Source organism: Motacilla alba, chromosome 23, assembly GCF_015832195.1.
Source record: "Motacilla alba alba isolate MOTALB_02 chromosome 23, Motacilla_alba_V1.0_pri, whole genome shotgun sequence".
NCBI classification, from domain to species: domain Eukaryota; kingdom Metazoa; phylum Chordata; class Aves; order Passeriformes; family Motacillidae; genus Motacilla; species Motacilla alba.
The window spans coordinates 840366-865238 of record NC_052038.1 but is presented as its reverse complement, the minus strand read 5'-3'; the positions used below and the strand labels follow the sequence as shown (position 1 = coordinate 865238).

Genomic DNA, 24873 nt, shown 5'->3' with positions numbered 1-24873 from the left:
GCTGGGTGCAGATGATGATTCCCAGTTGTGCTGGGGAGGACAAACTGCAGCTCCCGAGCTCACACTGGAGTCTTGGAATCACAGAATTCCTCGGGCTGGAAAGGACCACTGGGATCACCAAGTCCTTCTGTCCCCCAGCACCACCACGGCCACCACTAACCCTGTCCCCAAGGGCCACCTCCACGCTCTCTTAGGACATTCCAGGGATGGGGACTCCACCACCTCATTGATTCCATCTGAGCCAATGCTTCACAACCCTTCCCTAAGAAAATGTTCCCAAATACCCAAAACCTGCCCTGGCCCAGCCTGAGGCCGTTCCCTCTGCTCCTGTCCCTGTTCCCTGGAGCACAGCCCGACCCTCCCGGCTGTCCCCTCCTGGCAGGAGCTGTGCAGAGCCACAAGGTCCCCCCTGAGCCTCCTTTGCTCCAGGCTGAGCCCCTTCCCAGCTCCCTCAGCCTCTCCTGGGACTCCAGCCCCTTCCCAGCTCTGTTCCCTTCCCTGGACTTGCTCCAGTCCCTCCATGTCCTTCTATTCCAAACCTGCCCCCAAAATTCAAGGTGTGACCTCACCAATGCCCAGCACAGAGAATTCTGAAGCTTTTGCCTCCAGCAGGAGCAAGGTGGTACCAAAATTTTCTGGTTCTCCATCAGTGGAAGGAAAGGAAGGATTTGGTGTTTTAGAGTGTCGGGGTCCCAGCTGTGGGTTTCTCTGGGTCTGGATTGAAGGCTCTTGAGACAGTAGTTCATGTTCAGACTCAGGTGTTTATTATTTCTTCTCAGTAAATAGTCTCACTGCTGTGAGTTCAGCAGCTTTGCATTAGAAGGCACAATGTGGCCAACAATCTCTGGTTACAAGGTCTTCTAAAGCTAAGCTATCCAATTAAGAACTGACACCTGGATTATTTTCCCTTTTAACCCAATAACTGATCCCACAGAGCCCCAATGCAGACTGTTCTGCCCAATTCCAAAATGCCACCCAAACCCATGGAGAAGGAAGAAACAGCATGAAGAAGAAACCCAGGAACACCCTGTGCCTTTCGTCTTGCTGCCATCCACAACATGCTAAAAATCCCAAAACCTCAATTTCTCACCAAGTGATTCACCCACACTACTCTCTATAACCTATTTCACACTTGTGTGGACTCCAGTCTGTCTTGAAGTCTGGAAACTTTCTCCATGAATGAGGGTCACAGTCAGTGCTCCCCTGGGGGTCAGGGCACCCCAGAGCAGACAGAGAAATATTCCCGGTGCCCTGGGTTTCCACATTAGAGCATCACTTTTGGAGTCAGGATCCACGGGTTTGAGGGTGTTGGAGGAGAGGCAAAGCCTCCCCCTGCCAGGACACGTGAAGGCCACAACAGCAGCGGGGCCACGCTGGGGCCAGCACGGGCCGTTCACAGATCGTGTGTTTACCTTGCAGGCAGGCTGGGGAAGAGCTCAAAATGCGTATTTTCCTCCTGAAATATTGACTCCAGTGTTCTCCTTCTCAGGGGCCTGGGGAGAAATGATGTTTCATATTTTAAAAATAAACACTGCTTTTCCAGAGGCATCAATGCAGCCCCAGAGCTCCCCGCACACCTTTGCCTCTCGCCCTCTTTTCAAAGCTTTAATGCTGCTTGTGTGCCACAAGTTCTGCTGGTGAAAATATCCACCTGAAATGTATTTATCTTTGCTAATTAACAGCAGAATGACACAGAGCAACTTTATGTTTTCCCCGCAAGAACAGCCATAGAGGCTTCATTTATGGAGGGCTCTGAATGATCCCCATTCATGGGGAGCAAGTGCTGTCTGCACCAAGAGATCCTTGTGTGCAGGGCAGGAAAACAGGAGAAACCCCAGCCCAGATGGGTCCAGGGCAAAATCTCCCAAATTTCAGGCTTTTATTTCACTCTGGGCCCTGACAGTCATAAATGGATGGGGGCAGTTTTATGTATTTGGGGAGCAAACTCTGTGTGTGTGAACACGAGAGGGGATTGTTGTGTTTGCACTGCCCTAAATCCCTGATTTTATAAATAAATCCATGAAAGCATCCACAGAGGAAGGAAAATGGGTGGAAGGGACCTTAAACCTCATCCAGTGCCACCCCTGCCATGGCAGGGACACCTCCCCCTGTCCCAGGTGCTCCCAGCCCCAGTGTCCAGCCTGGCCTTGGGCACTGCCAGGGATCCAGGGGCAGCCCCAGCTGCTCTGGCAATTCCAGCCCAGCCCCTGCCCACCCTGCCAGGGAACAATTCCTTCACAATATCCCATCTAATCCTACTCTTTTTCAGTATGAGGCTATTCCCTGTGTCCTGTCCCTCCATCCCTTGGCCAAAGTCTTTCTTCATCTTTCCTGCAGCTCCTTCAGGCACCAGAAGGTCTCAATGAGAACACCCCAAACCTTCTCCTCTCCAGGCTGAGCAATCCCAATCCTGCCACCCTTTCCTCATGGCAGAGCTGCTCTATCCCTCACCTGGAGCATTTCCTCCTCCTGACTGAAAATTCCCAGAGCTGCCAGCTCCAGAGCTGGCTGAAAGCCTGGGACTGATGCTGTGGGAGACAGTGGGACAAATCCATGCTGATTTTGCATGAGAACATTGCCAGATTTTGATATTTTAATTAACATTTTTAATGTTAAAGAGTTAAGAGGAGCCTGGGAGCTTCAGTGAGGACAGGTCCTTCTTTCCCCTCATCAAAGAGCCTTTCTCCCAGGGAGCTCCCAGGCTGCTGAAGAGCTTTTGGAGGAAAGAGAGACTCTGGATAAGGGAAGAGAAAAGTGTGCTTTGAGTTAAAGGTACTTTGCATGGCCCTGCACTCACACAATGCAGATTAAATGGATGAGGGATCCAAGGATGTGCTGCTGGAAAAGGTGAGCAGAACCCAATCCATGCGAGGAGCAGGGCTTTAATCAAGTGACAGCAGTGTAAAACAGTCGTTAAAAAACCAGAAAAAGATGCACTGCTCTGTGAAAAAGCCATCATTAAATCTCTCTTCCCCCGATACCAAATCTCCCTGCTGCTCCTCCACAAAGGAAATTTCGCCTCATTTGCAGCACCCTCAGCCTTGGAGGCTGATTGAGAGTGTTGGGTTTCTGGCAGGAGCTGCATCTCCCTCGTGTGTGTGGAGCTGAACGCTGCACTGCCAGCTCAGTCAAAGCCCGCAGCTGTCTGTCTGTCCGTCCCCAGCCTCTCCTGTTCATCTGCTCACAGGGGCTCAGCCACACAGAGCAGCGCCTGTTCCCTGCAGGAAAGTTCTTCTGCATCCCGGATTGTCACCGTGCTCCCAAACCCTCCTCTGCCTTCCTGAAGCCCTGGCCGCTGCTGCTCTGAGGCCAGCAAAGCCCCTGGTCCCCAGGATGCTGCCCTGGGCTTGGCAGAGGTGGGACTGAGAGGGGACTCGTGTGACGCTGGCGCTGTCCCCTCCCTGGGCTCTGCCAGGGGAAGGACACGAGCCTGGCACCCCCATCCTTCTTTACCGTGCCTCTCTCCGCTGCTGCTCTGAGCCTAACCCCAAGGCAGGGATCCCAAAGGGATCTCCAGCCCTGCCCTTGGCACAGCGAGGACTGAGAGGGGACCCGTGTGACGCCGGCGCTGTCCCCTTTCTCTGGGCTCTGCCAGGGGAAGGACATGAGCCTGGCACCCCCAGCCCTCCTGCGCCTCTCTCCGCTGCCGCTCTGCGCAAAGCCTCATATCCCACAGGACGCTGTCCTGGGCTTGGCACAGCGGGGACTGAGGGGCACCCGTGTGACGCCGGCGCTGTCCCCTCGCTGGCACCCCGGGCCCCGCTGCCCGGCTCTGCGGCAGCCGCGGCGGGCGGACAGCCCCACCCAGGGCTGCTCTCAGTGGTGCCACTGTTCCAGCCCCGCATTCCCCACCTTCCCCCGCTCCCCAGAGCTCCCCGTGCCCTCGGCAGCAATGGGGCCATTGTGGGGGGCTGGGGGCCCCGGGGGCAGGGCAGGGCTGGGCATCGCCCCCTCCCCACCCTGGAGCAGCATCTCCTCCTGCTCCTTCTTCCTGCCCCTCTCCCCTCGCTGCCCCCCCGGCCCCGCCGTGTCAGGGGCTGGCTCGGAGCCTCCGCAGAAGGGCAGGTTAATACTCGGGGCCAGCGCTCTGCCCCGCACTCCCAGCCCGGCTCAGCCATGGCCAGGATTTGCTGTGCCCTGCTGCTCTCGCTGCTGCTGCTCCTGCACAGCCCGGGCGCCTGCGGGGCCCCTCCGCAGCCCCGCGGTGAGTGGGGACCGGGGGCTGGGGGGGCTGGGGGGGCTGGGGGTCCCTCTGTGCCTCCGGCCTGCTGCTGGGGACGGGGAAGGGGAGGGAATGCCCAGCAGCAGCCAGGGAAGTGCAGGAGCTGTGTCCGGTGTGTCCCCAAGGCAGCGGGACCTGGGGTTGGGATGGCTCCTGTGGGGACAGCACGGGTGGCCCCGAGTCACCCCTTGGAGCTGGAGGAGGCCCAGGTGGGACAAAGGCTCTGCCTTCCTTCCCCTCTCCAGCTCCACAGGGGCTGGAGCAGGAACTGGCCAGCCACTGGAGTCACCTCCCGAGCAGGAGGTCTGGGTCGGGTTGCTGGGAACAGGACTTTCTTTGGATTTCCTGCATCTAATCCGGAGTGAAATCCTGCTCTGTTTGGCTTCCCAGGTGGGCAGCCAGGAGCAGGTGAGCTGCCTGCTCTGCAGTTTGCACGGGCTCCAAACCCCAGCCTGGAATGAGTGCCAGCAAGGGCTGGACACCCAGAGCAGGGATGGACACCCAGGGAAGGGATGGGCACCTGGGGCAGGGATGGACACTGAGGGAAGGGATGGACACTGAGGGAAGGGATGGACACTGAGGGAAGGGATGGACACCCAGGGCAGGGCTGGACACCCGGGACAGGGATGGACACTCAGGGAAGGGATGGACACCTGGGACAGGGATGGACACCCAAGGCAGGGATGGACACTGAGGGAAGGGATGGACACCTGGGACAGGGCTGGACACCCAGAACAGGGCTGGACACACAGGGAAGGGAGGGTCTGGTCCTCAGGAGCATCTCTGCTCTTGCCCAGGCTCCAGGAAGCCCAGGGATTTCTGGATTTCTCCAGAAATCACTGCAGGAGAGGCAAACTCAGCTGCAAGGCCAGACTTGTAGGAATTCAAAATGTTTGGACAGTGTGATGATGATGGCTCACCCACAGCCATGGGCAGCCTGAGCTGTGCAGGTGTGACAGTGACTGCAGAGGCACCTGGGGCTGAGGGAGGGGGGATTTCAGATAAACTGAGCCCTTTCTCCTCAGGAATTTGGGAAAGGAGGGTTCTCTTTGCTGTGCAGAGAGAAACAGAGCAGTGGCTCGGCTGAGCCCTGTTGTGAACAGTCAGTTCTCTAAAATAAACCCCTTTTAGTCCTGGGCTACTGCACTGTTCTCCCAGTGTTTTACTGGATATGGCAAAGATGCCCTGGGAGGAATTTTCTGCTAAGTCAGGGCATTAATTAGGCTTTTCCTGAATGATTCCTAGTGTGGATATTTGTAAATATAGAGTAAGATTTTATTTGTGGTTTGATTCCAGTTTGAACTAAACTATGCTGAGTCAAGGCGTCAATCAGAGCAAGGGACTGTCACCTCCTGGAGAGAATGGGCCTGTCCTGCAGACCCTGACTGGGGCTGAAATCCCAAAACTCTGCCACCTGATATCCCTCCTTTACTCTTCCCTTCTCTGAAATAAACTCCACTCTCATAAAAAGACCTTGAAAATGTTATCTAGGGCCAAATCACAGAGCAGAAATAAATAAAATAGATAGACTTCAAAATGTCTATTGGCTCCAGCTGTTCTTAGGAAAATAAAGTAACTTTTCCTGCTTGGTTTGTCACTAAATCCAGGGATGATTCATCAGCACAAAGGGAGATTTGTGTTTTATTTCTGGAGGAATTAATTGATCCTTTCCCTGGACCTTCACTTCTCACCTGTAAACTGGGCACCCCTGGAAGAGGGATTTCCAGTACTGCAGATGGATCTCCCTGGGAGTTTTCCTTCCTCTGCAATGAATTCTGGGGGGAAGATGAAATTCATCCATATGGGAAAATGTTAGATTGGATTTTGGTGGGAATTAGAGCCCCTGACAAAGTGACCACTGCCTGCTTTGCTCCCACCTTCCCAGACCTTTCTGGAGCAGATTCAGCCTCGATGCCTCTCAGGAAGCAAACTTGATTATTTCCTTTACAGATCCATCACAGAGTAGTTATTTTTATCTGCCTCAAAGACTGAAAGCCCCATTAGATCTCACACTGAGGACCAGCTGTAATATTTATGCCATCATTTGGAGTGGATTTGTTGGCCCAAAAGCTCCCATTTAAAAATCTGTCCACAGAAATTTCCTTTATGACAGGAACTCCCTGGGCCCTGCAGAAATCAAATATTAACAGAGCACTTGACAGAGACAGGGTAAATGAGAAGAAAAAAATTAAAAGAACAGGATGCCATAGATCTGCTGGGGAAAATGGGGCCGTTCACTTAGGAACTCATAAAAAACACCAGGCTTTTTTTTATGTCTTACCACAGCTGAAAATGAAGATAGAAAATGGCATGAAAATGAGAAATTAAAATAATAATAATAATAACAATTTATTCAGTTTGTTGCATTGCTGATGCCTCCTTTTTATAGCCTCTCCTTTTCACTATTATTAATTATCAATTATTATTAATTATTTATTATTAATTATGGGTTCCAGGTTCCTCTGTTGTTTCTCCCTGACAGACATGAGCCAGCTCTGTGCTGTTACTGGGGTTTGTTACTGGTGCCATCACTGGGGAACAGGGGTCTGGCTCCTGTCGTGCTGGGAATGTTAACCCTTAACCTGGGAATGTTGTTCCCAATCCCAGCTGATTGATGAGTCTTGTGCTTGGTTCTGGTTCCCACTGACTGATACCCGTGGGGATTGGTTATCCAGGTCTGAGGTGCACTAATTCCTTTCCAGCCTTTTTTGGATGCAGAAATGCAGCTCGGGTTTCAGTCCACAGCTTTATCCCCCTCCCTCCCTCCCTCCCTCCCTCCCTCCCTCCCTTCCTTCCTTCCCTTCCTTCCTTCCTTCCTTCCTTCCTTCCTTCCTTCCTTCCTTCCTTCCTTCCTTCCTTCCTTCCTTCCTTCCTTCCTTCCTTCCTTCCTTCCTTCCTTCCTCCGCCCTTCCTTCCTTCCTTCCTTCCTTCCTTCCTTCCTTCTTCCTTCCTTCCTTCCTTCCTTCCCTTCCTTCCTTCCTTCCTTCCTTCCTTCCTTCCTTCCTTCCTTCCTTCCTTCCTTCCTTCCTTCCTTCCTTCCTTCCTTCCTTCCTTCCTTCCTTCCTTCCTTCCTTCCTTCCTTCCTTCCTTCCGCCACTTCCTTCCGCCACTTCCTTCCGCCACTTCCTTCCGCCACTTCCTTCCGCCACTTCCTTCCGCCACTTCCTTCCGCCACTTCCTTCCTTCCTTCCTTCCGCCACTTCCTTCCGCCACTTCCTTCCTTCCTTCCTTCCGCCACTTCCTTCCGCCACTTCCTTCCTTCCTTCCTTCCCTTCCTTCCTTCCTTCCTTCCTTCCTTCCTTCCTTCCTTCCTTCCTTCCTTCCTTCCTTCCTTCCTTCCTTCCTTCCTTCCTTCCTTCCTTCCTTCCTTCCTTCCTTCCGCCACTTCCTTCCGCCACTTCCTTCCGCCACTTCCTTCCGCCACTTCCTTCCGCCACTTCCTTCCGCCACTTCCTTCCGCCACTTCCTTCCGCCACTTCCTTCCTTCCTTCCTTCCTTCCTTCCTTCCTTCCTTCCTTCCTTCCTTCCTTCCTTCCTTCCTTCCTTCCTTCCTTCCTTCCTTCCTTCCTTCCTTCCTTCCTTCCTTCCTTCCTTCCTTCCTTCCTTCCGCCACTTCCTTCCGCCACTTCCTTCCGCCACTTCCTTCCGCCACTTCCTTCCGCCACTTCCTTCCGCCACTTCCTTCCGCCACTTCCTTCCTTCCGCCACTTCCTTCCTTCCGCCACTTCCTTCCTTCCGCCACTTCCTTCCTTCCGCCACTTCCTTCCTTCCTTCATGCCTCCCTCTCTCCCTCCCTCCTTCCCTCCCTCCGTCTTTCCCTCCTTCCCTCTCTCCACGCTGTCATTTCACACATTTATCCCTCCCTCCTTTCCATGCTGCCCTAGGCAGATGAGGTTTCCTGCAGTCCTCAGAAACAGCCTGGGGTGACAAGGGACGCCCTGCCCATCACAAGTGCATGTCACCCCCCAGGAATTCTGCTTTCCTAAAGGTGCTTCCCTAGAAAAGCATAAAGAACATTTAAAATATTCAGTTAAAGCTGTGAAACAGAGAAAGGACCAAAACCTGCCGCTCCTCTCTGCCCAGTGTTGCTTTACCAGCACCGATCTCCCCCTCTTGGGACACTTTTCCTTTGACACTTTCCCTTCTTTCCCTCTGATTTCCCCTCTGTCCCCACCCTGCCCAGGCACCCTGTGCAGGACCAAGCCCACGGACCTGGTGTTCATCATCGACAGCTCTCGCAGCGTGCGGCCGCACGAGTTTGAGAAGATCAAGGTGTTCGTGTCGCGCGTGATCGAGGCGCTGGACGTGGGCCCCAATGCCACCCGCGTGGGCGTCATCAACTACGCCAGCGCCGTGCGCAGCGAGCTGTCCCTGCAGGGCCCCCAGAGCAAGGCAGCCCTGCTGCAGGCCGTGCGCAGGATCCAGCCCCTCTCCACGGGCACCATGACGGGCCTGGCCATCCAGTTTGCCATCAGCCGCGCCTTCAGCGCCACCGAGGGCGGCAGGGGCAGCGCGCCCAACTTCAAAAAGGTAAAACGGGGCAGGTTCCTCCAGCTCCTCGCTTGGGACTCATCGTGGAGTGGTTGGGAAAAGCAGAAAGGTGTTTTTTTTCCTGGGCTTTGGTTGTTTGTGGACACCTGGGAGTTGATTGTCGCAGGTGGAAAATCTCCGGGAGGTGCAAACCAGAGGTCTGAAAACCTCCAGGAAGGTTTGAAAACCTCTCAATTCTTCTTGCAAACCTCTCGGAGGTGCAAATTCCTCAATTCTTGGAAACGTCTGGGAAATTCAGACCTCTCAATTCTTCTTGCAAACCTCTGGGAGGTTGAAACCTCTCAATTCTTGGAAGCCTCTGGGAAGTTCAAACCTCTCCATTCCTGCAGACCTCTCTGGGAGGTTCCAATGTCTCAATCCTTGGAAACCTCCAAGAGGTTCAAACCTCTCAATTCTGCTTGCAAACCTCTGGGAGGTTCAAACCTCTCAATTCTGCTTGCAAACCTCTGGGAGGTTCAAACCTCTCAATTCTTGGAATCCTCTGAGAGGTTCAAATCTCAGTTCTTGAAAACTTCTGGGAGCATCAATTCTCTCAGTTCATGGAAAATTTCTGGGAGGTTCAAACATCTCAATTCTTCTTGAAAAAGAAGCTCATCTTTGGGGCTCAGTGAAAGAAAATACAAAACTCATGATAACATAGTCAGTCTCAGTTTTTGTTCTAAATGCAGTCTGACAATTGCACACAGCATTGGTCATTCCTGCACATTGGAGAGACATTTCCACTGAGCTCTCCATGAAAGTGCTGGATCCTCATCTCCGGAATCTCTTCCACACCGTTCAACATCCCTCTCCTTGTGCACTCTTTTCCTGCTGCCAGACAGCTCCCCCAAGCCTTGCTGTTCCCTGTCATCTCTGGTTGTGTGGAACAAACTGTCCTGGATTTCCAGGGTCTCCCTGAGACCTTTTCTGGACAGCTGGAAGAGCTGGGAGCAGTGAGCTTTGGAATTTATCTGAGGCATTAAAAAAAAGGGGGAAAAAGGAAATCACTCCTTGTTTTTCCTATTCCCTTCCACTCTGGAGCTGATCCAAGAGGCAGAATCACAGTAGGAGGTTGGGAAGGGTCCCTGGAGCTGACCCTGAGCTCCAGCAGGGCTGCCCAGGACCATGCCCAGGTGGCTTTTCAATCTCTCCGAGGTGGAAAACTCCACAACCCTTTGTGTTCTTGGTTCCTTGGTTATTTTTTCATTTTTTCCCTCTGCCTTGAAGTCCAGCCAGCTTCTCCCTTCTGCTCAGGGTGACCCCATCCCCTGCCTGGGAGGAGGAGCAGGTCATACAGGGATTTAGGGAGGTGAAGCTTCCAGAAACACCCGACACGGTCCTTGCTCCTTCCCACTGCAGAAATCCAACAAACCCTCGCGCAAATCTGGTTGTCAACATCCCAAAACATCACACGGCGCTTTGCTCTTGCTTTGTGCAGCAAATGTCACCCCCGGGCAGGGAAAAGCACAATTTGTTTCTGGAGGAGCTCCGAGAAAAACCTGCTCCCACCTTCCTCAAAACCCACAGGGAGCCCAATTACTTCCACCTTATTTTTTTAGGGAAGAACAACAAATAAATTGGCAAATTGCTGAGCAAATCCAGGGCTTTATGCAGTTTCCGGCCCGATTCTCCTTGGAGCGCTGCTGGAACATCACGTTCCCAGGGCATAATGAGCCATCGCTCCCTCATTAGCTGCGGGATCGCTGGGAAATGCCAGCCCGGGCTAGGGATACCTGGAAATGCTCAGGAATGCTCAGGATTGCTCGGGTGTCTGAGATAACCAGGAATAAATTGTATCAGAACACATGAGATTTCTGTCGGACAGAAGGATGAGGGATCCAGAATGTCAGGAATTCAGAGGGAAAGCTGCTGGTTAAACGAGCAACAGATTTGCCCTTGAAAAGCAAAATTTCTGAGTTTTCCCAGGGTAAAACTGAGGATCAGGGCACAATTCAGCTGTTGGAGGCAGCAGAAGCTTCACCTTTTCATAATTTCCCTCACATGGCTGAGCAGTGCCAGCCTCCCCAGGATCCAGAGGCTGCTCCTTCCCTCCAAGCCTTTCCCAAACCAGGCGCACACCAGGACTCAGCTTTTTCAGTGACAGGGAATTACAGAGATCCTCAGACTGCAAATAATTTGGAGGCAGGTTTGAAAATAATAATAGTAAAAATGGACATTTTTTCACATTGACTCAAGCTGGATGCAGGGAAAATATCTATGGTGGGAATCTTTGGAAAAAAAAGTCAGGAATTCCTGATGATTGGGTTAACCAAATATGATATTAAGAGATATTTTTACATTCTTTCTGTCAGGCTGTCACAGACAGGTCCTCTGGCTTCCTCTCAGTGTTACATTCATTTTCCCCATGGGCTGTCTGATTAATTCCCAAACACCACTCTGTATCCAGAAGTTTTGTTTTCTCCAAAAGCAGAGCAGAAAACAATGTGATTTTTGAGTCCTTAATGGCAGATTTCCACACAGAGGCATTATGAGGACCTTTCTATCACATCCACGTGTGGACACTGCAGCCCCAGCTTGTCTGGGGTTTATCTGGGCTCAGGTTTACCTGGCCTTGGGTTAGCTGGATTCGGGCTTAGCTGAAGATGGAGATGAGCTGATAAAACCTGGAGAATTTCCTGATTTAGGAAGAGACTTGCAGGAGGACACACGGCTGCTGACAGGACCTGCTGGCAGGGTTTGGTCCCTGATTTGATAACTCCCCTCATTCCCTGTTTGATAACTCCCCTCAGTCCCTGATTTGATATTTCCTCTGATTCCTGATTTGAGGACTCCTCTTTTTCCCTGATTTGATAACTCTTCTGATTTGATAACTCCTCATTCCCTGATTTGATAACTCCTCTCATTCCCTGATTTGATAACTCCTCATTCCCTGATTTGATAGCTCCTCATTCCCTGATTTGATAACTCCTCATTCCCTGATTTGATAGCTCCTCATTCCCTGAGTTGATAATGCCTCTGATCCCTGATTTGATGACTCCTCTGATCCCTGATTTGATAACGCCTCTGATCCCCGATTTGATGACTCCTCTGATCCCTATTTGATAACACCTCTGATCCCTGATTTGATAGCTCCTCATTCCCTGATTTGATAACACCTCTGATCCCTGATTTGATAACTCCTCTCATTCCCTGATTTGATAACGCCTCTGATCCCTGATTTGATAATGCCTCTGATCCCTGATTTGATAGCTCCTCATTCCCTGATTTGATAACACCTCTGATCCCTGATTTGATGACTCCTCTGATCCCTATTTGATAACACCTCTGATCCCTGATTTGATAACGCCTCTGATCCCTATTTGATAACGCCTCTGATCCCCGATTTGATGACTCCCTGGCTCCTGCCAGCCGGGCTCTGGGGGCTCTCCTCCTCTCCTCCTCTCCTCGGCGGCCCCGGGCGGCGCTGCTGGCGCTGCTCAGGCGGAGCAGCCCGGCTGGAGCTGAGGCTGAGCCGAGGGCTCTCTCTCCTGGCAAAAGGCTCCACTGCACCCATGGATCCACTCCCGCCCCAGGAGAACCCCGGAGCTCCTTGGGCACATCCATTTCCCCCACACGTGCCACAGGTGCTGTGTTGCCTTATTTCTGTCACTCTAGAAGAGCAAGGTTTGAATTTGTTTATTTTTTCCTCCATGGAAGCACCAGCTGTGGAATTATGATGCTGCTGGGAATTTTTAATTGTGCAGCCCTTAAGAAGTGCAGATAAACAGCTGAAATTATATTGCAAACCCCCACATTTTTCCTGTTTCTCCTGTCCTTTACAGAGGGAAAGCACTTTCCCCATTCTGCATTCCAGCCCAAGCCATTCCTTTGGAGTCGGCAGTGGTGTCACAATAAATCAGCTGTAAGGAAAAGTGGCAGGGGCAGAAGAACTGGCAAAGAGCAAGAATTCAGGTCTTGTGACGAAGTCTCTTTCAGAAGAAAAATAAAGAGGAAAAGGGACAAACCAGGAGCAGGACTCTGTGAGGCTTTTAGCTGGTTCAAGGCACCATTTAATCCAAGCTGAAATCCAGTTCCCACTTAAACCAGCTGCCACTTTAGTGCTGGGGTTAGCAGGGGTGGGGTTTATTCCCTGCTGTTTATTTTGGAACAGAGAATCACAAATCCTGGCAGGCCCGACACACAGCGTGACCTCAGGCCTCTTCCGCTCTCTCCCCACAGAGATGGTTCCAGTTCCATCCTTCAGCTCCTCCACCCATAAGTGGGATGAAGCCTCCATCTCACGTTTCCATAGCACTTCCTGAGATGCTGTGCAGCTCCACACTCAGCTGGGCTTGTCCTGATTGTCCCTGAAGATCTTTAGTTTGGCTTGATCTCAAGTTTGGCTATGAACAACATAAATTTTAATTTTGTTTCCTTAGAGGGGGGTGCACCAGTTGTCCCTTGGTGAAACCATTCAATCCCTGGTATTGTCCCTTGGTGAAACCATCAATCCCTGGCAGTTTAACTTTTCCAGCTCAGAAAGAAACTAATTCCACCTCAAAAAAACATGGTTGGTGTGATCTCCAAAGAATGGGAAAAGCTGGTGGGATTCCCTTTTCCCTTAGTTTTAGAAATGCAAACCCTTCCCTCCTACCCTGCCGTGTCCCACCAACATTCTGGGAATGTGGATGAGGAGAGCAATGCCCACCCAGGCCATCCCTCCCCGCTGCAGGTGGCCATCGTGGTGACCGACGGCCGGCCCCAGGACGGGGTGCAGGACGTGTCCGCCCGGGCCAGGGCCGCGGGCATCGAGATCTTTGCCATCGGCGTGGGCAGGGTGGACATGGGCACGCTGAGGCAGATGGCCAGCGAGCCCCTGGACGAGCACGTGGACTACGTGGAGAGCTACAGCGTCATCGAGAAGCTGACCCACAAGTTCCAGGAGGCTTTCTGTGGTGAGTGCTGGTGTGCCCAGCCCAGGGCTGTGGGTCTGCCAGCCAGGAATTGGGAATGGTTCAGGTGGGAAGGACCTTAAAGCTTTGCAGGGAATCCTGGAATGCTTTGGGTGGGAAGGGATTGGAAAGCTCATCCCACCCCTGCCACGGCAGGGACACCTCCCCCTGTCCCAGGAGCTCCCAGCCCCAGTGTCCAGCCTGGCCTTGGGCACTGCCAGGGATGCAGGGGCAGCCCCAGCTGCTCTGGCAATTCCAGCCCAGCCCCTGCCCACCCTGCCAGGGAACAATTCCTCATGGCCAAGATCCCATCCAGCCCTGCCCTCTGGCACTGGGAGCCATTCCCTGTGTGCTGGCCCTCCAGACCCTGTTCCAAAGTCCTCCTCCAGCCTTTCCCATGGAAGTTGTACCTGTGACCACCCTTCACCCCTCTGCTTCCTTGCTCCAAGCCCTGCAGGTTCAGAGCCCTGTGGGAATCAGGGGCTCTTTTAAGTCACCTTTCCAGAACTGCAGGGTTTTGTTCAGGGAATTTCAGGTTTTGGTTAAAGAAATCTCCTGATTTCACTGGCACTGGAGAGTTTGTAAACATGATCCACATACTCCTGGAGGCACTGGAAAACAACCTGGAAAAGAGGGTTTTAGCACACTGAAATCACACCCCTTTTGGGGCAGTTGAGAGAATTTGTTTTGCATTCCCCCCGCCAGTGTTGCCTCCAGAATCCCCAGTTCAGCTGAGATGGTCCCAGCTCCTGGCAGAGGCTGAGCTGCCTTTGTGAGATGCTGCTTTTGGGTTGGGAGCCTCGTGGGGCAGGAATCTCTCCTGGCTGGAGCAGAATCTAATTCCTGTCTGCACAGCACGTCGAAGGAGCTGAGCATCCTAAAACCACCATCCTAAAACCACCATCCTATGAAAACAGCATCCTAAAACCACCATCCTCTGAAAACAGCATAATAAAACCACCATCCTATGAAAACAGCATCCTACAAACACCATCCTATAAAAACAGTATCCTAAAACCAGCATCCTCCAAACAGTACCCTACAAACAGCACCCTACAAACAGCATCCTATAAAACCAGCACCCTCCAAACCCCATCCTACAGACACCATCCTACCAGCACCATCCTACAAATGCAGCTTTGCTCCTGCAGGAGCTGCTGAAGGACTGGGAACGTTTCATTGCTTCCAAATGTGCCCCAGGGCAGCAGGAATGGGCCTTAAATCCCGTTTTTCTGTCAGCAGGAGTGGCCTAGGGGCCTCTCCCTGCCATTCCCTGGAAGGAAAAATGTGTGGCAACACTTCCTGAAAGGTGTGATCCACCTGGAACTCCAAACACACACGGCTGGGCCTGGAGAACTTCCAGTTTCTGACAGGTGTAAAATCTCCTGGTCCAGCTCCCAGGCTGAAAGTGATGAAGGGAAGCAGCTTTTTGTCATGGAAAACTGGCTCCTCTGTGGAAAGGAGGGAAATATCAGATACAGAATGAGCTGTGGGTTATCCTCAGGTGATAGCACAGAATGAGTCAGGTATTATCAGGTGTCACTGCAGCAGCAGCTCATGGGAGAGGGAACAAACACCTCCGACAAAGGCAGGGAGGGAGACAGAATTTGAGGAGTGGAATCCAGGCCATGACTATTGTGGGAGTTTGTATGGGCTGCCCTGGGATGGGGAGGCAGCAGCGGTGCCGAGGCCTCACCATGTGGTTTGAAGTTGTGGGGAAAAATCCTTTCTGTGCCTCCCTTGGGAGATGGCAAAGCCCTGGGAGGTGAGGGAAGCACTCGGGACTGCTGCAGGGAGCAGAGGACAGCCCTGGGGGAATGCCCAAGTTCCTGTTACTGTGCTCTGCATGTGCAGCTGCCCTAAACCACCACAGAGATGAACCCAGACCCCTCTGCTTGGGCACAGCACAGGATTTGTGGGACTGACGGCAGAGAAAAGTGCTTCCCACAGAGCTCAGCAAACTCATAGGGAAACGGGAAACCCTTGGTGCTCTAGCCTGTGGTGAGATTAACCAGAACACTGAACTACAGGCAGCTCCAGGGGCAGTAAAATTCCCAACGATCTGGGCTGGAACAATCTACCAGTGCTGGCACAGCCACGGGAAGTGGAAAGATCAAAAAACGTACAAAGTATGAGTCGAGCAGAACACAAATGGCTCAAAATAACAAACCTGAACTCGGAAAGACTCAGCTCCGCTTCCCATCCGTTTGCTCCAGCTCAGGGCCTGGATTTCTGCACACTTTCCTGGCATTTGTAACGGAATTTGCCTCCCCAGCCCTGTTTGCTCTGGAGTTTGTTTACCATCCTCCCTGTGACAGCGCTGTCACCCCCCAGCAGCACTGGCTCCCGGTGCTGCCACTCAGCTGCTGTTCCCTCAGCATCCCAGGAGCCACAGCCAGGGCAGGAGGGGCAGCAGGAAGGATTGGAGAGCAGGGATAGCAGAGCTGCACATGCAGGGAGAGCTCTGCAGTGAATCCCAGGTGTGTTCCCACATGGCTGCTGTCCAGGAAGGGCAGCTGAGCTCCCTGCTCGGGGTTGTACTGCAGAGCTGCAGAAACTGCAGCTGTACTACCGGCAAGCCCGGGGGGCAGCTGGGACCCAAACCTCACCTGGGAGCTTTGCAGAGTGAGGGGTGCTGTGATTTGCCCCACACCCAGCAGGGTTTGCCCTCAGGACAGGAGGATTTCCAGCCCTGCTGTGCCTTGGAGCAGGGAGACTCATGGGAATTTCTTCCTTGTCTTTATGCCTGTATTGGTTTGAACAGCCAGGTGTCTGCTGAGGAAGGCAGGAGCCTCCCTTGAAATGGAAAATGCAAACCCCCTCCCTCTGAATTATTATAATAATGAAATTAAGGGGCTCTCAGGCAAAGATATGGGAATAGCAATAACAGTTCTGTACTAGGGAAAAATAAAAATAAAATAAATAATGCAGTAATACAAAACAAAGCCCTGCCAGAGTCAGAGCAGACCCTGGCACGCTGTGGCTCAGGCTGGTGGCAGCAGTGCCATTCCATGGTGGCTCAGCCCTCCTGCAGTGCCAGCTGTGCTTCTGCTGGAGCAGGGATCCTGCACAAGGCTGGAGTTTTCCTCTGCAGCTCCAGGGCTGCTGGAGATGGGCCTGCTCTTGCTCTGGCAGTGCAGGGCAGCAGAAAGCTGCTCCTCTGGGAATGCAGGGGGCAAAGGCTGCTGTGCTGCTGCCAGGCTCAGATTGGATCCAGGGAGGAATGCTTGGCTCCTGCCCTGGGCGCAGCATCTCCCCATGGGATGATGGAATTGGATCAGCCCTGCAGGGACACTCAGTGGCCATGAGCAGCAGAGATCTCCTGCAGGGAGGATTGGCTGTGGCAGAGAGAAAGAAAACTGCCCCGTGAGCAGCAGAGAACTGCCCCAGCTCTGACAGAGTGGGGACAGAACACACAGCCCATTTCCAGCTTAGGACACTGCCTCAGCCCCTGTCCAGGATCAATGAACTGTGTCCCCCTGCAAAGCAGATTTAATTATGGGGCCGTGTGGGGCTGTGCAGAGCTGGGTGTGGGTGGGGAGGCCTTGGGCTGGCCCCTGCTTGAAGCCACCCCCTCCTCTCCTCACAGTGGTGTCTGACCTGTGTGCCACGGGGGACCACGACTGCGAGCAGGTGTGTGTCAGCGCCCCGGGGACCTACAGGTGTGCCTGCAGGGACGGCTTCAGCCTCAACAGTGATGGCAAGACCTGCACTGGTACGTGAGGGGTCCCTGAGGGGATGGTGGTGACCGCACTGGGATGTTCTGCTCAGGGAAGGCAGAAAGGGAAACCCTGATCTTACAAGCCAGAATCACTTTCAAAACATTGCTGTGCTCTCCTGTTGCATTTTCATTTATTAACCCAATTTCCTCAGCAATAAATGGCATTAGGGGTCTATTTTCCTACATCATTTATTGAGGTCTTTGCTGCTGTTTTCTTCTGCCCTCTTCTCATGTTTTCCCTCAGCTTGCAATGGTGGCTTGGGGTCTGCTCTGGATCTTGTGTTCCTCATCGATGGCTCCAAGAGTGTGAGGCCTGAGAACTTCGAGCTGGTGAAGAAATTCATCAACCAAATTGTGGATTCGCTGGAGGTGTCGGACAAACAGGCCCAGGTCGGGCTGGTGCAGTACTCCAGCTCCGTCCGGCAGGAGTTCCCCCTGGGGCAGTTCAAGAGCAAGAAGGACATCAAAGCAGCAGTGAAGAAAATGTCCTACATGGAGAAGGGGACCATGACAGGCCAGGCTCTGAAGTACCTCGTTGACAGCTCCTTCTCCGTCATCAACGGAGCCCGGCCCGGGGTCCCCAAGGTGGGGATTGTCTTCACTGATGGGCGCTCACAGGATTATATCTCAGATGCTGCCAAGAAAGCCAAGGACTCAGGTAGGGCTCTTGAATTCCCAGGGGCTTCTTTCTCCCTTGGCCCAGGCCGGACTTTGTCCCTGGATCTGTCTCTTGGGATATAATCAGGTTATACTGAGTAATTCTGGGGAGATATTTCCTGACTGTCCTTGCTCACAGAGAGCTTGGAGCACCTCAGTCTGGGCGTCAGGTGCACCTTGGTTTGCCAAGAGCTGCTTCTAGCTCCCCTTTGTATCTTTGGAGGAGTTTCTGCTGGCCAGGGTGGAGTTCTGTGTCCTTGGGATGGGATGGACAGGGTGGAGTTCCACCCCCTGGAATGGGATGGACAGGGTGGAGTTCCACCCCCTGGAATGGGATGGACAGGATGGAGTTCCATGGAATGGGATGGACCCACTGGAATGGGATGGGATGGAGTTCATCTCCTGGAATGTGAACAGGATGTTCCATCCCCTGGAATGGGATGGACAGGGTGGAGTTCCACCCCCTGGAATGGGATGAACAGGATGGAGTTCCACTCCCTGGAATGGGATGGACAGGGTGGAGTTCCACCCCCTGGAATGGGATGGACAGGATGGAGTTCCACCCCCTGGAATGGGATGGACAGGATGGAGTTCCACCCCCTGAATGGGATGGACAGGGTGGAATTCCACCCCCTGGAATGGGATGGACAGGATGGAGTTCCACTCCCTGGAATGGGATGGACAGGGTGGAGTTCCATCCCCTGAATGGGATGAACAGGATGGAGTTCCACTCCAGGATGCACCCAGGTCTAATTGCTCCACACAAATGTGGAAGGAAGCTGCAGCAGGAATTTGGAATTAGGAGGTTCCAGCACCTTTAGGGTTGCACAGGGCTTGGAACAACCTGGGATGGTGGAAGATGGTGGGGCAAGAGGAGCTTTAAGGTCCCTCCTAACCCAACCCTTATCCACTCTGGGATCTGTCTGGGGTTGGTCAGGAAACCCAGCCCAGCAGCAGAGGCACACGGGGGCAGAGACAATGACCCCCAGGATTTGTAGGGCCAAGTGTGGCTTGGCTGCATCAGCCTCAAGGCCTGGAAAAGGCAAAGAAAACGGAATAAAACAATAAACAAAGCCAGACACGGGTTAAGGAGGAACCCCAGGCACATTAATAAGGAGCTTTCCTCAGCTGCTGTTGGAGAAAAAGCACTCAGTGGCCACACACTGATGGATTCCTGAGCGCCATGAAATATTAATGCCTCGAGAGCTGACCCTCTGCTGACCTGCTGAGCATGTTCCCAGTCTCTGACACCCCTGTGTTAAATGGATCCAGCCCCTGGGAATTCAGTCAGGAATTGCTGAATCCTTCCCTTCCTTTTAACTTCACTCTCCACCACTAGATGGGACTCGGGGCCAGCACATAACCAGAGAGGTCAGGGAGCTCGTGAAAAACCAATGTTTACAAAGCACCCTGACATCTTACGGGGCTGTTCAGCTCTTCTAAAACAAAAGGTTCTTATAAAGTGTATTTATAGAATTTATTCCTCCCTGGCGATAAAACTTTGTGCCTTGTCTCTCTCTCCTCTCTTGTCCCTGCAAGGAAATCTCTTATCTGTCCATGAGTTATTGCTATGAGATAAACAAGTGCTTAAAATGAGACTGCGAAATTGTTCAGTGAGCTGGGCCTTGGAAAAACAGCATATATTGGATATATCCAGAGAAAGAAAGGCACAAAGGGCAGCAGGGAAACATTTCCAGTGCCTGGGCATGGACAAGGAGGGACAAATATTTTGAATCAGGGCTAATTAATACCACCCAAAATGGGAAAATTGCATTTCAGTTCAATAGAAACAGGTTTAAAGCAGATCAATCTCCTGACAGAGCAGGACGATCCCTGGGCAAGTTCTGAACTCCCAGTGGGGGCTGCAGTTTTGGACAGAGACTCAGCTCAGTTCTTCTCCACTGCAGGGGGACTTTGCCACTCAGGGGCTCATTAACAGGGGTTGATTAACAGTGGCTGAGCCTGTTCTGGAAACTCCCACAGCTCCCTTTGGCTACATTATCACTTCCTCATCAGAGGGATGGTGTTACCATCACCTGTCCTTTCCTGCATCTCCAAAACCTTGCTCTTGTTGTCATTGGCTGGCAATTCTCGTTAAACTCTGCCTGCAAAAATATTTTGGCCCCTGTTTGACCTGGCTGAAAGGAGCATCTCCAAAACTTTGCTCTTGTGGCCACAGTGCCCATGGTCTGGTAAATTTTAATAAAATCTCTGCTGTAAAATTATTTTTGCCCTGTTTGACCTGGCTGAGAGGAGTCTGGAATAGTGGGGGTGGAGGGGGTAATTCTCGGTTAGGATCTGGAGCTGTGTGGGGCCTGGGGCTCAGGGGATGTCCAGCCTGGACGGGTGGCCCCGTGCCAGCTCCATGCTGCTGACAGGATCCCGTTCCCGGCAGGATTTCGGATGTTTGCCGTGGGAGTGGGCAACGCCGTGGAGGACGAGCTGAGGGAGATTGCCTCAGAACCCGTGGCTGAGCATTATTTCTACACTGCCGACTTCAGGACCATCAGCAAGATCGGGAAGAAGCTGCAGATGAAGATCTGTGTTGGTGAGAGGGGACTGGGGTTCAGCCACAGCATCCGAAGGGTGGAGCAGAGGGGGGAAATGCCCCTCCAGAAACTGCCAGGTGAAGATGTGTGCTGGTGAGAGGGGATTGGGATGGAGGGGGTTTTGTCCCAGTGTTTGAAGGCTGGAGACATGGAAACACCCTTGGAGAAGCTGCAGGTCTTCAGTCTGTGCTGGTGAGAGACATTGGGGATGGAGGGGTTCGGTCAAGGCAGGAGTGGAGGGATGGAAATGGCCTTGGAGAAGCTGCAGACCCTGGATCTGTATTGGTGAGAGAGGACTGGTGTGAGAAATTATACTCACTTTCAAAAATGTAAAAGGTTTATTGAAACCTTATCAAAAATACAACAGAAGACTGAATAGAGAAAATATCACAGCGCCGGGAGCAGAGGATTTTCCCCACCATGTGCTCACCCACACCATGGAGGTTTCCCCTTTTAACCCTTTAACCCTCCCAAAGTTCTGTCCATCGACTCCTCCTTCCCTGCCCAGCGGGGGAGATCAGGGCCTGGCACCTTGATTGGGGGTCAGCTGCTGCCATGGGAACGAGTGACCCTCCCAAATGTCCCAAACCCAGGGCACCCCTGATCACAACACAAGGGGGTAAAACACAGCTATGAATCTATAAAACTTCTCCTGACACATATTTGCCTTGTAATTGTGAGAGTCAGCCATGGCATTGCTAATTTACCACAGCTGGAATGGAGGGCTTCAGTCAGAGTCCAAAGGCTGAACTGGAGGGGTGGAAATGCCCCTGAAGAAGCAGCAGCTGAAGATCTGTGCTGGTAGGAGGGGGATTGGGGATGGAGGGGCTCAGACACAGCATTTGCAGCCTGGAGTAAAGGGATGAAAATGCCCTTTTAGGTGGATGTGATAAAATCTCCTGTTCCCAGTGTGTGGAGCTGGCAAAACACACCGGAGGATCAGGAGACATGGATATTTTGGGTGACTACCTGAAGCAAAGCAACCCCCACACCTCAGCCATGTCCCCCTCTCCCAAATCCCCTTCTCCTTCCTTTTCCCTCCACCCTTCTGCCCTTCTTTTTCTTCAGAAATGATGAATTTGTCTCCAGGTTCCTTAAGATGGGATTTCCTTTCCTCCTGGAGAAGCTGGAGAGGGATAATCCCTGCGTCTGCAGAGCCAGGATTGCAAGGCAGAGACTCTTTGACAAGTCTCATTAAGAAATTAGGATCAATCCAAGAACAAGAGGATGGGATCTATATGAAACCCCCAACAAATTGTACTTTAAAATAATTCAAATACATTTAAGCTTCAGCCTTCAGAAACTAAAAAAAGTAAATTTCAGAAAAACTGTTTTTTGTAAAATATTAATTTGGATAAATAGGTTTACATTTGAGTATTAAAAATAAAAGGAAGGCAAGAAGATGTTTGCATTTTTTTCATTCTCAACAGCTGCCTTGAAATCTTCTGTTAATCTCCAGCTTTAGGTTACGCCTGGCTGGGTTAAACCTGTTGGGTTTTGGTGTAAGTGATTTGTTTCCTTTAAAAATTCTGTCTTTTATTTACTCCTCTTTGCTCAGCTCAGAGTGGCCTTGTAACCCCTCCCTTTCTTTCCCAGTCATTTTTTTTCCTCCTGTTCCAGTCTGAGTTAATTTTCCTTGAAGAACAGATGTAAATTAGTGTCATAAATTAGCAAAGTGATTAACGCTCATGGTTCCACCCCCTCAAGGAGTGGAGGTACTGAAGCAAAGCTGAAACCAGTCTTGATGGCAGCAGTGCCTCCAATTTTTATTGGATCTTGTTGGGGAGACAGAGGTTGGTTTTATTTGGTCAGACTCCAATTTTAGGGCAAACTTGAAGCATCAGGAGCAGAGCTCAGCTCTCTGGAAACCCAGGAAAGACTTCTCATGGCTGAAATAACAGAAAAATGTGACATTCTCTGTTCATCTGAGGTTAAACCCAGAAGAGATCAATCAGATAATTAGAAATAATTATATTTTGATTTCCTCCCCATTTCTGACATAGAAAATAAGAATCGTGCTGTTTCACTGGGCTCAGGGATTTTGATCAAAGCAATTTTTTGTGCCACTCATCCTCTTGCTGTTGTGACCCACAGAGGAAGATCCGTGTGAGTGCAAATCCATCGTGAAGTTCCAGACCAAAGTGGAGGAGCTCATCAATTCCTTGCAGCAGAAACATATCCTTTGGAAGTCTGGCCAGGACCGGGTGGGTTGGGCTGGGAATCCAGAGGGACCATGGGGAAGGTCTGTTCCTGGGGAGGGAGTTGGGGTGGGACTCAGGAAGGTGAGAATGAGGCACCTGGGGGGTCAAATGTGGCACTCAGAGCTCCGGGCTGGTGACAAGGTGGGGGTTGGTTGAAAGTTGGACTTGATGGCTCTGGAGGGCTTTTCCAAGCTCTGGGATTCTGGGACTGTGGGGAGATGGGTCCTGAGGCAGCTGGGATGGGAGGCAGGGAGTTCCTTCAGAGCAAACATCCAACACTGCCCGAATTCTTTATGGACTGCAAGGAGGGACATCAGAACACCTCAGGCTGTAGGTGGGTGGTGTGGATAATCCAGATGGACACATCCACCCACCCCAAGTTCTCCCAGCTGGCCAAAACTCAGTGCTGGGAGATAAATCCTGATGGAACTGTTCCCTGGAAGCATCTCCAGCCAGGTGAGCTGGATCCCATCAAAACCCACCTGCGGGACTGAGTTCTGCCATGTCTTTCACTAAGTGGCAGAAAGAGAAAAAAAATCCACAAAAATTGTGAGTAGAATTAAAACTTCTCCTGAAAAATGGAATTCATGGAGCCTCGGGGTGGCTCACAAGGGCAGGGGAGATGTCTCCCCACTGAGGATCAGGAGAGGATCTAATTTTAAAAGGAACATTCTGATTTCTTCACACATTTCTGGGCCCTGCTGTGGCACAGTTCTGTTCCTCCTCCCGGAGCCAAGCTGGGCGAGATCCGTGACCTGTGTGGTGCAGAGGTCTTGGGAAGTCACAGCTCCCACCCGATGGGTGGCTCTCCCAGGCGCACCATCAACAGGAATTATTGGGAAGAGCAGAAAATTGCTCTGGCACGCCAGGAAAAGCTCCTCTCCTCAGGGTCAGGGGCTCTGTCAGCCCCTCCTTTCCCTCCTCCTCTGGGACTGAGCCCGTGGCAGTGGGAGGATGTGTGAGCACAGGCAGCTCCTTCCTCCAGTGAGCTCCATCAGCCTGAGAGCTCTGGGAACACCAGAGGGGATGGGCACAGATCCCCTCTGCTCCTGCTCCCATCCTTACCTGTGCTGCCAGCCTGGGCTCAGGGGATTATTGAGTGGTTTGGGTGGAAGAGACCTTACAATTCTTCCCATCCCATCCCATCCCACCCCTGCCATGGCAGGGACACCTCCCCCTGTCCCAGGTGCTCCCAGCCCCAGTGTCCAGCCTGGCCTTGGGCACTGCCAGGGATGCAGAGGCAGCCCCAGCTGCTCTGGCAATTCCAGCCCAGCCCCTCCCCACCCTCCTGGAGAATAATTCCTTCCCAAAATCCCATCTAAATCTCTCCTCTTTTAGTTAAAAACTTGGCCCATCACCCTATGCCCACATAAAAGTTCTCCCTCCCAACATTCCCAGAAAAACTGCAGGTTTTCCTCCTTAACTCCTCCTCACTGGAAGCTGTGGCCAAAAGAATCGAAGCCCTGGAGAACAAGATCATCTAAAACCCCACCCCAGCAGTTTTTCACCTCCTTCCCAAAGTAACAGAACCAGAACTGCTCCATTTTTCAGGGAGGGCAGCTCAGCCCCAGAGCTCTGGGCAGCTTTTGTTAAGGTCTAGGCTACCTGCATTTGTTTAAAAGGAAGAATTATTACAGTAGAGCAGACTTTGTATAAAGGGCAGAGCACAGGGTGTGACTGAGAGTTAGACCAGGCTCACGTTTGCTGCATCCTATAGAGTGCATATATTCAAAAAAAAAAAAAACCTGGAAAGATTTTTTTTATTTAAAGCTTAATATATATACAGTGTGTTACTGAGTACTTGATGATGAGTTCTGTGAATCCTCTGCTGCAGCTTTTGTTTCTATGCATGAGATAATTTAATTTAAAAGTCAGAGTGACTTAGACTCACCCTCAGCTGCGGGTGTAAAGGCCAAAGCTGAGCTCCTGGTTGTTGTCAGTAATTAGGTGAGGTTTAGTCCTGATCCTGAGCGTGCTCTGCAGGCAGGCTGGGCCAGGCTGCTCCTGCCTGGGCTCATCCGAGCTGTGGAACTGGAACGGGAAAAGCTTTCCCAGCAGGGAATGGTGGCAGTGTCCCAGTGCCTGGGCTGAGCCTGCTCTG

General features: G+C 52.0%; 1 protein-coding gene across 1 annotated transcript; it reads left to right on the top strand.

Annotated features, from left to right (window-relative positions):
• The first annotated feature begins 4115 nt into the window (after positions 1-4115).
• Positions 4116-24505, top strand: MATN1 (matrilin 1). Its single transcript, XM_038160847.1, has 8 exons — positions 4116-4204; positions 8406-8752; positions 13425-13647; positions 17234-17359; positions 17610-18023; positions 20418-20570; positions 22666-22746; positions 24207-24505. The coding sequence occupies exons 1-8, from the start codon at positions 4117-4119 to the stop codon at positions 24254-24256; spliced, it is 1482 nt and encodes a 493-aa protein (XP_038016775.1). The 5' UTR covers position 4116; the 3' UTR covers positions 24257-24505.
• The last annotated feature ends 368 nt before the right edge of the window (positions 24506-24873 follow it).